The sequence below is a fragment of the Pelodiscus sinensis genome, chromosome 10 (genome assembly GCF_049634645.1).
Source record: "Pelodiscus sinensis isolate JC-2024 chromosome 10, ASM4963464v1, whole genome shotgun sequence".
NCBI lineage: Eukaryota > Metazoa > Chordata > Testudines > Trionychidae > Pelodiscus > Pelodiscus sinensis.
In genome coordinates this window covers 50685433-50699181 of record NC_134720.1, presented here as the reverse complement: position 1 = coordinate 50699181, position 13749 = coordinate 50685433, and the positions used below count along the sequence as shown (strand labels likewise).

Genomic DNA, 13749 nt, shown 5'->3' with positions numbered 1-13749 from the left:
AGTACCATTTGAGGTAGAGGTGGGCAAAAGGGCCTCCATGGGCTGGTTCTGGCCCACCAAGTGGGTTGATCTGGCATGCGGCCACCCTGCTGCTCCCCCACCCCAGGCCAATCGAGACCTGGAGTCGGGGGAGGGCAGGAAGGTAGGGCGGAGGTAGGAAGGCAAGAGACTGCACATGCTTCCCCTCTCCTCCTGCCTGATTGGCTTGGGGGAGGGGGAGTGTGCAAAGTCTCCTCGCACCCTGCAAGGTTCTCTCTAGGCACTGGGGGGGGGGCAAAGACTTCATGTGCTCCCCCTGCCCCCAGGCCAATCAGGGTCTGTGGGTAGGGGAGCATGGAAGTGTCCTGGCTCCGCCCCTTCCATCCAAGCCCTGCCCCTTCTGGGGCAGCCCATGGCCACTTACAAATTTTGTGAAGTGGCCCCCCTTCTAAATTATTGCCCGCCCCAGATCTGAGGACTGTTCAGCGATCTGTATTACAAGATCTTAGTGGTCAGATGCCCGCATTGTACAAGGCACCCGAACAGGTGCTGCAAATTGGTCGTCTCATTTCATCTCCTCTCTGGTCTCTCACCAGTAGTCTGCAGGCTATGGAGACTGCCCTCTCTAAGATAAGATGGAGGCATGTGGGTGCAGCCTTATGGAAGAAGTCTGTAGTATTGCTGTTCTTGCAGTGCCTTGTCGCTAGCCTCCAGAGCTGCCATACAAGCACCTGCATCTAATTACATCTCATTTAATGGGGATTGCCGTCCAAACCAAGCCTGCCAAAACACATGAGCCTGTGGAAACGTAGGAAACTGGTTCCAAACACCTTAGTTTCTTCAGTTAAGAGTGTGCATGTAGCAGGTCGATATTTCCTTGTTGTGATGTCACACCATAAGATGGACCGTGTACCCATAAAGCAGTTGATAAATCCGCCTGTGCCCTAGTACAGTTCTCTCTGAGCACTTTCTCTAAAGATTGAATTGCAGGGGACAGTAGGCAGCCGCCCTCACCCTTGAGCAATGGAAATTCAGCTTTTGTTTTTTTTGGGTTTTTTTTTTTTGACGCACACGCGCACACATCTGGGCAGATTCCTCTCCTGGCATCTTCTCCTAGCATTGGTGGGGGCTTATGCTTTTGGAGGTGCCATTGCTTGGGTGAGAAGTGAAATAATTGTTGTCTCCAACTTGGTTTTAATACCCATCCAGGTGTGATAGTCAGAGAGAGCCCACACAGGTTCTGATGGGTTTGGCTTTCCTCAGGGGAGCCTGGAAAACTACCTGCATTTGTTTAAAAATGTTGAGCAGAGAGAATCTGTGCTGTATATTGGACTACAGCAATACACGGAACGTTTCTCTCCGCCCTCCAAATATGTCAGTGCCAGCTTACCGACTTGGATTGCTTTTCCCTTTATCACAGTGTCTAACCTTACTGACCGTGGTGGCCCTGAAGCTTTTGAGTATGGAGGTCGTTTCCTTGCTGTGTCTCGCTCCCAAACACGTTTCCACCAGTGGTTTTCCCTCACTTCTCCCCTGCTGTTCAGGCTTTCTTGAATCATTGCACTTTCAAGTCAGCATGGGGGTTCGGATTCTCCCAGCCTTTCATGCCTAACTCCCATCAGACTCGGGTTGTAGAGAGCTGTTAGGCTCGTGTGCGTCAGCCCTGTGCTGCGCCCAAGGTCTCTTATCCACAGAGATTCCATTCACGCCCCAGGCTCCTGTGTTAAGACGCAGTATTTGGCTGCTGCCAAAGCAGTCACGAGAGGTGAACTGGGTGGTATTTATTAGTTTGTATTTGTGTTTACTTTCAGTGACACTATGGAAACGGAAGAGAAGCCAAGTAGCACTTGTGCTGTGAAGTCTGCAGAATCTGTGAGTGCCACGCAGTGTTGTGTTCAGCTCTCCAGACGCGTTTTGCTTAGATCTCATCCTCTTCCTCCCTGTCACGAAGTGGGATGACCCTTTAAGGAATTCAGATGTAGCCCTATCTGTGACTAAGTTGGCTTCGTCCTAAAGCAGGGGTGGGGAACCTAAGGCTTACCTGGGTCTGGCCTCCGAGGCTCAGGGCTCCTCCTAGCACTGGGGAGTCTGTGCTGTCACTCCAGCCTTCCTGTGTGTCCCTTGCAGTCCTGGAGCACATAAAATCTGCTAGCCTCGGACCCTTCTAAGCTCTGGTGTGAGGGGAGTGTCTTTTGCCTTCCTTTCTCCTTCCAAGGCAGAGGCCACATACTGAGGGTTTGTGTCTTTGTGTCGTGTCTGTCTTTCCTTTCTTTCTGTCTGCCTGTCTTTTCTGTCTGTCTGTCTTTTCCTCCCTCTGCATCCCTGTCCTAGAAGGTAATCATTTTGAGGCCAGGGGTCAAGTGATAGCCTGCTAGTCATTTGGCCTGCAGATAAAATGCCAGCAAGCAGCTCGGAGAAAAAACAGCAGGCAACGTGTAGACTTCTGCGGGAGACTCTGGGTCAGGTAGAAGGACCTGATTTATCTATTGTTTTGGACTATGTTGGTCTTGAGGAAGTTAACCCTTCCCTAAAGAAAAGGACTGACATTTTACCAGGTGTTGGAGGCTTCATTTTTGTACAGGCTGGTGAATTGCCCCATTCCTCCACAAGCCATGCGGTGACAATTTTGCTAACTGGATGTTGCTCCTGGAATGCTGAAAATAGCTGCCAAAGTAGTACAACGTGCTCTCTTTCCCTGATGGGCTGTACTCTTATCCTCAGCCGTGCTTACAGCCTGCACTGAATGACAAAGCTTGGTGCTTGAGTTCTGATCCCTGCCCGGGAATAGTGCACACTGCGCTACTTGGTTGGCTCATTAGATTGCTGTAGTGCCCAGCTTACTCTCTGGTGTGTTAGAAGAAAGGAGAACTGTAAATATACACATACATTGCCACCCAACACACTAAGCAGCAAACACAACCACCTACCTTGCAGTTTCTGGGGGGGTGGAGAAAGGAAATAAATAAAATGCTGCCCAAAGGTAATGCGCACATGCGAACTAGTCATGGGATGCTGCGTGATTCTCTTGTAGGGAGATGCTCTGTTGGTTTGAATGTGAGTAGAAATATTTGCTGAAACTAGGTTCATGCAAGGAAACAACAGGGTGGAATTTCTTACCTTGTCCAAGAGCCTGTGAGCAGTGTACCTTCTGGGGTGTGGTGTCTTGGGCTAGTTTCAGCATCATGAACGCCATTGGTTGTGACCAGAGGCGAGCAAGCATTCTTGAGTTTAATCTGCCCCAGGTCAGAAAAGAAATAATTGAGGAGATTAGTTGAAGGCCTGTTCTCAGCAAGTCTGTTTGACATAAAGCTGCTACAAAGAGACCCGATGTACTTTCCACCCTCTGTGAACGAGAACCACGCAGAGACTTACCCTGAAGAAGTTATCTGGAGCTAGAGGTTCATGTGGTTCTGGCAGAGCACTAGAGATGTTAGAATTCAACAGATTAACCATTTAACCAGGAAGCTGATGCTTATCAGGTAATAGTGTCAGTTACATTCTTCACTGTGGCAGGGCAGCGAAGCCTCCCCAGGAGCCTGGCAGGCAAAGGCTGCTGTATTAATCAGTTTTTAACATCCGTACAGAGCACTGGAAGCAAGCAGGCAACAGAAATAGAGCAGTTCCTGGCAGAATGTTCCAAAAGTCTTAACACTGGGTTCTCTTTCCCCAGCTGTTGTACGCTGGGGACAGGTGGCTTCCATTGATCTGCATTAAATTATGTGCTCTAATTTCCTGAGCAGTTCTAGTCACATTGTGAGGAGCAGCCTGTGACGCCCAAAGTATTGTTGCTTTGAGTCCTTCCCCAGTACAATCCCCCAGGAAATATAAACACAGTGTTAATATAGGTGACTGCCTTTTGGTAGCAATTATTTTTTCATCTCTTGAACATATAAGAGTCCAAACAAAGCAACATGTTGAGCCTTTTTGGCATTTGGTGCAGGTCTCAGTACCTTCCATTCAGATCAGTAGCTGCATCCAATCTTAGGGTATCTGTCCCCTATACTCCTACATAGACGCTGTCCCGTTACTGTGTCCAAGAGCTGAGAGAGGCATTTAGGGAAGAGTGAATGCCATTTTCTCATCCTAGAAGTGCTGGTTTCTGAAGGGGGCATACTGAAAATGAGCTTGTCTATTAGCTGTCTCATCAGCCAGTGTTTTAACAGAGTTTGATCCTGGGAGAATACAGGATGCTGAAGACGTGTTTTGTTTTTGTCGTCTGTGTGTGTAGAACCCAGAACCTAAGGACCAGACTTCAAAAATGATTAAAATTTTAAGTGGCGAAATGGCTATTGAGTTACATCTGCAGTTTTTAATACGAAACAACAATACAGACCTGATGATTCTCAAAAACACAAAGGTAAGTGGTTTCGGGTTGTCTTTCTGGAATCATAACAGATTTTCTGTTGATTTGTTTCAATATTGAATGTAGTGTCTCTCCTTAGAGGACTAGGTGTTAGCATAGCCTGCATGTCTCTTGGAACAGTCTCTATTGTCTCTAAAGATCTAGCTGACTATATTAGTCAGAGCAAATTCATTTTGAAACATCCAGGCTAAGGGAGGTCTGCTTGTTCTCACCATTTGGCCCAAAGCCATCAGCCCCTGAAGTGTGGCCCAAAGGAATCCTGCAGTGTGCAGGCACCTTTTGCTGTATCTGTAGGTTAAAGATCAAGATGCATTAAAATAACGCAAGGAACAAACTGAATGTACAGCCTCTTCCCGACTTACGAACCGGTTACGGACCAAGCAATTGGTTGTAACTCAGTTTGTTCCTAAAGTCAGACCCCGTAGAGTTACGCGTGACCGCGCTGTTCGTAAGCGCGGATCGCGTTCGTAATTTGGGGTCCGCCATTTACAACAGCTTTGGTCGTAAATGCAAACGATCGTAAGTCGACTGTTCGCAACTTGGGGCCCGGCTGTATTGGGGAACTCAAACCATTTCTGTTCCACTATGGAGGATACTAATGAAAGGGGGTGTGTGTAAACATGTAGGTGCATCCTTTGGGCTCATAGCAAACTTTGTTCCCCTATCTTTTAAACCAAGTGTTTGTTGTAAACCACAGTAGAGAGATGAAATCTGAATGTAATTTCTATTCTCAGTAGGAGGTGGTTTGAAACTGTTGCTTTAAGCAAGTACACATCTGTTGAGAGGTTCCACTTGAAATGTGTTAGAAATATATAAAGCTCTTTTGAATAGTAATTCAGTGTAATCTTCTAGGAAGAGCTTGAAATTGCGGTTAACAGCAATTATTGTGTAGCAATAGGTTTCTGAAGCTCCTCGCCATTTAAGAGAGTTCTCTTCTCAGTTTGTACAGTTGCTTCATTCCAGAAGTTTACAGAGAGGACTGGTCTGCATCAGAAAAACTGAGTTGATATTACATAGGTGTGTATTAACAAGCAATGCATCACCATCAGGAAAAAGATGATGGTTAGGTTGGGGTTAGTTAATACAACTTAATCCAATTGTGACTTGTTTTTCCAATACATGTCCAAAGTGAGCTGAGTGATGCGTCTTAGGAAAATTTTTTTCCTGCAATCTAACATCTGTTTATTGCTTTTGGTTGATACTCATCCCCTTGTGCTCTTCCAGGATGCAGTGCGGAACTCTGTGTGCCACACGGCGACTGTTATAGCAAACTCCTTCATGCACTGTGGGACAACTAGTGACCAATTCCTTAGGTAACTACGTTGTAAAGAGGTCCAGTTTGCATTCAGAAAGCTAGAATTCGATGCGCAATACTGTTCAGCCCATCTGCAAAAGGACATTGCAGAGCTAGAGGGGGATCAGCAAAGGAGTGATTATGATCAAGGGGTTTGGAAAAGCGGTCCTGAGAAACTTGTAAACAGGCTGGAATTGTTTCCCTTAGAAAGGAGGTGGATAAGTGGGGATGTGAGAAAAATATATGAGAGAACAAATGGCTTAAAGAACGGAGATTGGGTGCTGCTTATCTTCTGTCTCATAAAACAAAAGCAAGGGACGTTCAGTGAAATCCAAAAGTGGGAAAATCAAACCCCATAGAAGAAATGGCTTTTCCCACTTCATATAATTAGTGTGTGCAGAACTCAGCCACAGGAATTCATTATGGCCAAGAATTTATCAGAATCCATAAAGGCACTGGATAACATGGATATCAAGACTAGCCAGAGCTTCTATACTTGAATTATCAATTTGAAAGTGATATTAAATCCTGTGCTTTGTAGCTAAAGCCAGGCTTGGACTATTAAGGTACGCCTACACTGCAGAGTTATTGCCGAGTAACTGTCCTTATTCCTAAATAACATCATGTGCGTCTATACTACAAGCCTTTATTTCAGAATAATGTCAAGCTGGAGGACATCTTACTCCGACTCGTGGTAACCCTCATTTCTCGAGGAGTAAGGGGGAAGTCAAAGGAAGAGTGTTCTTCCTTCGACTTCCTGCTGTGCCGACAGCACCAAAAGCTGAGTGAAGCTATTTTGACTTAAGCTACGCAATTGACATAGCTGATGTTGCGTAGCGTAATTCGGCTTTAGCCCTGCTGTGTAGATGTGCCCATAGAGATCAAAATGAGACTGAGTTGGAGGGTCAGATGATCTCACATCAGCCTGTTCATGGAGTTACCTCTGAAGCATCTGGGTTTGGCTACTGTCCGAGATGGGGTTCTGCTCTAGACGGAGCACTAGTCTAAGCCAGTCTGGCAGTTCCTGTTTTCCTGTGAATGGAGGCTGGCTTGCTGGTGCGCTAGTGACACTCATGGAGGTCAAAGGTGGGGCCTGACCCTACAACTGGAGGTGAAGAAAGAAAATGACTTTCTGAGCTGGGATCAGCTCTGATGAGTGGCATGGTGAGCAGTCTCTAGCTCTCTGGAAGGCTGGATCAGCCTGCAACCAGGTCTTCGAATATGTTGTACACTTGAAACTCTTTAATCTGGCAACCCTGAGGAACAGGGTATGCTGGATTTAAAGTTTTGCTGGGCCAGGGAGGGCACTGCAGGGTCTAGGCATGAGGCGGATTGGGGTGGGGCGCTTACCTGGCACATGGTTTTGTCACCCCTGCCACTATGGGAGGAGTAGGGATAAATGACAGGGGAAGTGTGTTGCTGTGCTGCCCTTCCCCCAGCCAGGGAGAGGGGGCATGGTGGTGCGCAAGGCCAGTTCCTCCTTGGTAATACAGGTGTTCCTGGATTAGTGCAGTAGATTTATGTAGTTCTGTGTCCTCACTGCTTCTGTGCAGTACAGTGTTTGTCAGTGTTCAGCGGCTGAGCTGGAGCCAACCAGAAATCAGGGCTGCTCTAGGCAATAGAGCATGGAAGCAACCCCTCCCCATCTCCAACAGCAGTTTTTCCTGATGAAGTGGGTCTTGGGGTGTAGAGATGTAAAGGGTTAGCTGGTTAACCGGTTACTCAGTAAACAGTGCCTTACCAGCATGCTTACTGAGGGTAACTGGTTAACCATCATGGGTGCAAGGCGGTGGTCCCGACCCTGCCTGACCAGAGCAGCCCACCAGTCCTGTTAACTGGTTAAACATAATGTTTAACCAGTTAACTTTTTAACTGGAATTTTATATCCCTAATGGGGTACTATAGAAACAGTATTTAACCCCTGACTTTCCTCTTTCCAGAGATAATTTGGAGTGGCTGGCCAGAGCCACGAATTGGGCTAAATTTACTGCTACTGCCAGTCTGGGAGTCATACATAAGGTAATGTGCGCCATTCATTCCTCGGTGCCAACGCTTAAACTCTTCCCATGCCAAGGCTGAGACTGTTTCTCCTGGAATAGGGAATTTGTGTGACACACTACGGTCCTTTTCACGCTCCAACTGGTAACCCCATTTGTAACTAGTCCCTGATAAGATTGGCTGTAAATTGGTTTGTTGGCTTGTACAGTGCAGACAGCTAATGGTACCTGATCCATGCCCGTGCCCTTGGATGGCCCATGGTTGTCCTTCTGAGAGTGGGTTGGTCCTTTTTAAAAAAAATTTGCAGTGCAATCCAGGCACTTTCACCGTGTTCATATAACTGTTTCAGGGACATGTTGGAGTGCCTTGCCCCATGTGCTGCCAATGCCGCCCTTTGTGGCTGTTCTGCAGGAACTTCAAGCCTGCTGAGGCACTGCACCCTAGAAGAGGTGCCCAGACTGTCCCCAGATGTCCTGGTACAAACAGAGAGGAAGCTTTTGGACATGTAAATGTGTCTGGCAGAACGGTTGCTGTGTGAGCACAAACTGAACCATGTGATCTGTAACCAATTTAGGTGGTTGGGACTCTAGCCCATTATAAAACCACTGTTACAACGAAGGATATTAAATTGCAGTTATCTGGCTAATTGTGTAGTCAATACCATTTGTATCAACTACATGATTAGTCGATAAGTGGTTGCTCTGCAGAACTGGAGCAGGGATAACTCCTGGAGCTGGGACCTAGCAGTCCTGGCTTGAGGTAGCTCCGGGAGCCACTGCGCTGCGGCTCTGCATTTTAAATGAAGTAAGAGCTGCTGGGCTCGTACTGCATTTCAAAAGCAGAGGTACAGCCTCCCGGACCGGTGCAACCTGGGACTGCTTGGTCCTGGCTTGCGCCAAATCCAGCAGCTCCTGTTTGTAATGGCCAGGGACTGCTGCTGGAGCAGCCCCTGGCTGCAGTCAGCCCCGGCCACCATGAACAGAGGCTGCTTGGGGGACAGGAGCTGCTGCCGGAGCTGCCAGAGCATCCTTCCCTATCCCCCCCTGCTGCCTCGGATAGAGGCAGCGGGAGCAGGCGGCAGCACCATGAGTACTCCAGTCATCTACCCGATAAACTTATTTATGCTTATTGGGTAGTTGAGTAGTCCACTACTCGCTAACATCTCTAGTTAAAACTTCTGCTGTGGACGGGGTCAAATGTTTTGATGAGCATCTCCAGATACCATAAACTGAACATCTGTTCTTTACGAGACATCAGGACATGTCAGCTTCTTAATCATAGAAATGTGCAAAGACTCAGGCTGATGTCCAGTTATATTTTTTTCGGAAGCATGTGTACACCTGTCCGGGGCTAGGCAGAGTCATGTTGTGTAATTATGGTCAGAGAAGTGGTGGAGAAATGTGACTTAAAAGGAAGATTCTTCAACTGACCTGTCAAAACCCAAGTACACCAAAGAAGAATACAGTGAATGAATAGATGATTACTGCCTTCCAAATATATCTTCTTTCTGTGGAGCAAAGTATTTTCAAGGACCGTTTGGATGGACGGGAATACTATGCCTGTGAGGTGGATTTAATGATCTGTAACCCTGATAGGTCACACCTTGCTTTGAATAAGTGCAGTGAAGCTGTGACCTAGACACACGTTTGTCCACCTTACAAGAGAAAGGGGGCCTTTTTTTGCTATTGTACAGAGAGACCGCTCTTCTCCCCTCCTTTGCATCAGCTGCAGAAGATGGTAGCTTCCATTTACCTCCTTTAAATGTCTGCAGTTTTGTAACTTTATTTTGTGGCTTGTTGATGTTACTGAGCCTCGAATAATATGTTCCAGAGGAACTACGATGGTGGCAGAACTTGCTGTTTCAGGGCTGGGAAAGGAGGGTTAAAGACAGTCTTGAAATAGTGAGAAGCTATTGCAATTGCCCTGTGGGGTTGGAACTTTTATTTAAAGCATCCTGATTGTTCAGCCAGGTATGGCTCCTAGGTCCAGTTTATTTGCATTGGATATTGATCCATTATTTGGATATTGATCACATGACTGGAGTGTAGTCACATGCCTCTGAGTGACTAAATAGTTCAGAAGTGCAGAGAACACAGCATTAAAAGGTTGAACGTGTGGGGCTTGTGAGGGACTAACGATAGATCTCAGCATGGAAATTGGTGGAGAAAGCATACGTTTCCTGCGGAGTGGTAAAATATTGTAACACTGGTTTTTTTTTTCTCCTTTTATTTTCTCCCTTCCCTCAACCCTCTTGGGCAATGAACTCGCAGGGTCATGAGAAGGAAGCTCTACAATTAATGGCAACCTACTTACCCAAAGACACCTCGCCGGGCTCAGCCTATCAGGAGGGCGGCGGTCTATATGCATTGGGTCTGATTCATGCTAATCACGGTGGTGACATCATTGACTATCTGCTGAACCAGCTGAAGAACGCCAGTAACGATGTGCGTACAAGATGTAACAGTGAACCTCAATGTGTTGTCTTGTACCTAACAGTGCTGTAGCTGCTTCAGACATTAAGGCAATGGCTACGGAAAATTCTCTTTTTGCTATTAGTGGGATTTTAGGAAGGACTTGCATGCCGATGAAGTGGTTTTTTACCCACTTCTGCCCAAATAAACCTGTCAGTCTTCAAGGTGCCCTGAGACTTTTTGGCTTTGATCATTGCTTTATTTTTTTCGTTCCCTTTGAAGCTTCTGGCATTGCCCACTGTCAGAAAACAGGCTATTGGGCTAGATGGTCCATTGGTGTCGCCCTGTGTGGGCTTTATGTTCTTTGGTGTATCTCCTAAGATCCCCACCACGTTTGTGAATCATTCTAGCTGTAAAGATCACTCTCGTTTGGGGCTTTACTTCGCACTGTGTTGCTCCTCATGCATTCAGAGAGTTGTCAAGATGATGGGGGCGTGGCGCTTAGGAAAAAGTTTCCAATCTGGGTCTGTGTGTGCAATACATTTTGCCCACTGCAGACCTGTGTATAATTGTGCCCCTGTTTAAATAACTCCTTAGAAGAGTGTTAAACCTAAGTCCTCAGAAAATCAGTTGTATGGGGCTTGCAACACTCCTTACTGGGCAGGTCTGTGGTCTGGGTTTGGGAACGTGGCTGCTGTCTTGGTCAGAGGAAGCAATGGTCTGGGGCTGGCTGAAAAAGCAGAATTGAGATTCATAATGAGGGTTCATTTGGCTTTTTTTTTAACCGGGGTCAGGCCATACACACACAGTTTCCAGCTTACCGCTCTGGCTGCTTCAGCTGAAGTAAGGACCTTCCCAGTTTATTACGCTAAGAAGGAAAACGGTTGTGCTTTTTTGTAGATTGTTCGACACGGTGGCAGCCTGGGTCTGGGTCTGGCTGCCATGGGGACGGCACGCCAGGATGTGTATGATCTGCTGAAAACAAACCTCTACCAGGACGATGCAGTGACAGGTAAAGATGCTGCTTCTGAAACAGCCATCTGAGCCCTTGCTAGTAATATAGACGATTTCCTGTGCAACTCTGTTCTGGCCTTTCCATGACCTACAAGGGTCATTTATTTTGTTTACATTGGCCGTCATGGGCACGGGAACTCGGTGTGGGAGGGTGCTGCAGCACCTTGGGCCTTCTGGCCTAGTGCCCGGGGTCTCAGCTGCCAGCCCCATGCACTGGGGACTCTGCTGATGGCCCTATGTGCTGGGGTCCCAGGTGAGCCCCATGCCCCAGGTTCCGCTGGCTGCCGGCCTCAGCTGTGGGTGAGGGTGGACAGGGTAAGGTGGCTTAGCACCTTCCCCCACCCCGCTTGAAAAATGTTCCCATGCCCCTGATTGCAGTGATGCCCGCAGGCCTTGTTGTATTATGCATTGTACAAGCACTTAACAAGAGATAGCCTCTGCCATAAGATGAGTCTAAGAATAGCAGGGAACATGATTGAGTGACCTGATGTGTCTTTCTAGGGGAGCCTTTATTTCATCCATGGGGATCCAAGGAAACGTCTCTTCCTGCTTTTTAACCTGTTTTGGCCCCACATTCCTGCCAGACCTCACCATGACCTTTTTGGCTAGGAGAGGCTGACTGGAGGGGCTCATGAAGGCCACTGTGGCATCGGCTCAGATTAACAGAAGAAATTAGGAGATGATCTGGATCGAGATGCATGTGTCCTGGCATGAGAGAGACATTGAACCTGCAAGGGCATAGCATTAGCCTCAGGGCTTTGGGCTGGTATCTAGCAACCTAAGGTGTAAATCAAATACACCTTCCATGGTGATTTTATTCAAATATGAAGACATTGATGCATTAACAATCTATCTTTTAAGTAGCTTTTATAGTATTTTCCAGGCAGTCATTTTATTATGCTACTGTCTCTGAGGTTTCTACCAGCGTAGCTCTTGTACATGCCATCCGTATGCCTTTGCAGTTTCCCTTTAGAAGTGTCCTTCCCTTCTTTCTGTAGCTTTTGGGAGTCAGCAGACTTCATGCTAAGCAGTGGATCTGCTGGGCACAGTGCCTGGAAATTCTGTATCGGTCTGTATCTCAGTAGGGGGAGTCTCTGGGTCTTGTGTTTACATAGGAGTTGATAGACTAGCCTGTTTTGGGAGCACTGCATGCTTTCCTGATTGCCTTTTTCTGCTATGCAGGTGAAGCAGCGGGTCTGGCCTTGGGTCTGGTAATGCTGGGATCTAAAAATGCTCAGGCTATTGAAGACATGGTCGGCTACGCACAGGAGACCCAGCATGAAAAGATCTTGCGGGGCCTGGCTGTTGGCATTGCGCTGGTGATGTATGGGAGGATGGAGGAAGCCGATGCCCTCATAGAAAGTCTCTGCAGAGATAAGGTGAGCGTGACTGTTTCGATAGCATCATGGTCTGTTTCAGAGACTTCCCTCTGTCCCCGTCTGAAATCTCCAGCTTGGTCAGCATGATCACTTTCAATAGAAAAGTTCTTTCAAAGCGACTGACTCCATCCATATTATACCTGCTGGGCATGTGTGTCCATAGTCCGTAAAGTTACTCTGAAGGGGCTAGACAATTCACAGCTCAGGTGCCTTTTGCCCCTAGGTCATTAGCGCCAGTCCTACTGGGGCACTAGAGCACTCATGTTTTCCCCAACTGACTGGCTGTTCTGTGGCATGTGCCATGCCTAGTGAGCAGGTGCTTCTAATCTGTTACCCCCTTGATGGCAGTTTTAGAGTTAGGAACAGAGTAGACTCCGAAACTGAACCTCTGAGTCCTATCCGTAGCTGTAGACCAGGGACCGGGAACTTCAGGCCTAGGGACCAGACGCGTCCTTCAGCTTACCTGGATCTGGTCCCGAAGGCTCAGGGGTCCCGCCCCCCCAGGATAGGGGAGTCTGCACTGGTGCTCCAGCCCCCCTGCGAGGCTAGAGCACAAACAACCTACCAGGCTGGGCCCCCTTAGGCTCTGGTGTGTGAAGAGAATGTGTCTTTCTCCTTCTTAGTCAGGAGCCACAGTGAGGGGTTGTTTTTCTCCTGCTTCTCACTTGTGTGCGGCCCCCAACTGATTTTTCTGTGGGTCAGTGGCTCCCCTCACCCCAAAAAGGTTCCCCGCCCCTGCTGTAGACATTTAAATATTGAAGCACTATCTGTGTCTTCCAGGATCCAATCCTACGCCGTTCCGGAATGTACACGGTGGCTATGGCTTACTGCGGCTCAGGGAACAACAAGGCAATCCGGCGCCTGCTGCATGTCGCTGTAAGTTGTGCAGTGTCTGGGCCAGGTAATGGGATACCTGGGGTGGTTGCAGCAAATTCATTCAACCCACTCACTCCCAGAACTCGGTAGCTGCCATGTTCATGTTCTAATCTAAAGCAGTGATGTAAAGGGGACGAGTGGCTCTCTGCTGAATGGAAACACGAAAGCCAAGAGACATTCAGCAAGAGAACCCCAGTATTGCTTAAAGCCTCGTTTCTCAAACTCTGGGTCCTGACCCACCCGAGGGGTCGCGAGCAACTTAGAGGGGGGTCGTGGTATCACAAAGTTTGAGAACCCCTGGCTTAAAGCAACACTTTGCTGAAAAGTAGAACACAGCCTTGGAGTACTTGCTAGCTGGGTTTCTTTCCTTCTCCAAACATCCTTCCTAACCGTTTATTGTGCTGAACAGAAACAAGATGGCCTCAAAAACATGGA

At 47.7% G+C, this 13749-nt stretch overlaps 1 protein-coding gene across 1 annotated transcript in view; it reads left to right on the top strand.

Annotated features, from left to right (window-relative positions):
* The window catches only part of PSMD1 (proteasome 26S subunit, non-ATPase 1), a 126418-nt gene that overhangs the window by 16011 nt on the left and 96658 nt on the right, over nucleotides 1–13749 (top strand). Inside the window, exons 8-15 of the mRNA XM_075938171.1 lie at nucleotides 1791–1851; nucleotides 4208–4336; nucleotides 5567–5655; nucleotides 7577–7655; nucleotides 9905–10078; nucleotides 10946–11057; nucleotides 12242–12438; nucleotides 13219–13314. Coding sequence (XP_075794286.1) covers nucleotides 1791–1851; nucleotides 4208–4336; nucleotides 5567–5655; nucleotides 7577–7655; nucleotides 9905–10078; nucleotides 10946–11057; nucleotides 12242–12438; nucleotides 13219–13314 — 937 coding nt within the window. The remainder of the gene's footprint in view (nucleotides 1–1790; nucleotides 1852–4207; nucleotides 4337–5566; nucleotides 5656–7576; nucleotides 7656–9904; nucleotides 10079–10945; nucleotides 11058–12241; nucleotides 12439–13218; nucleotides 13315–13749) is intronic.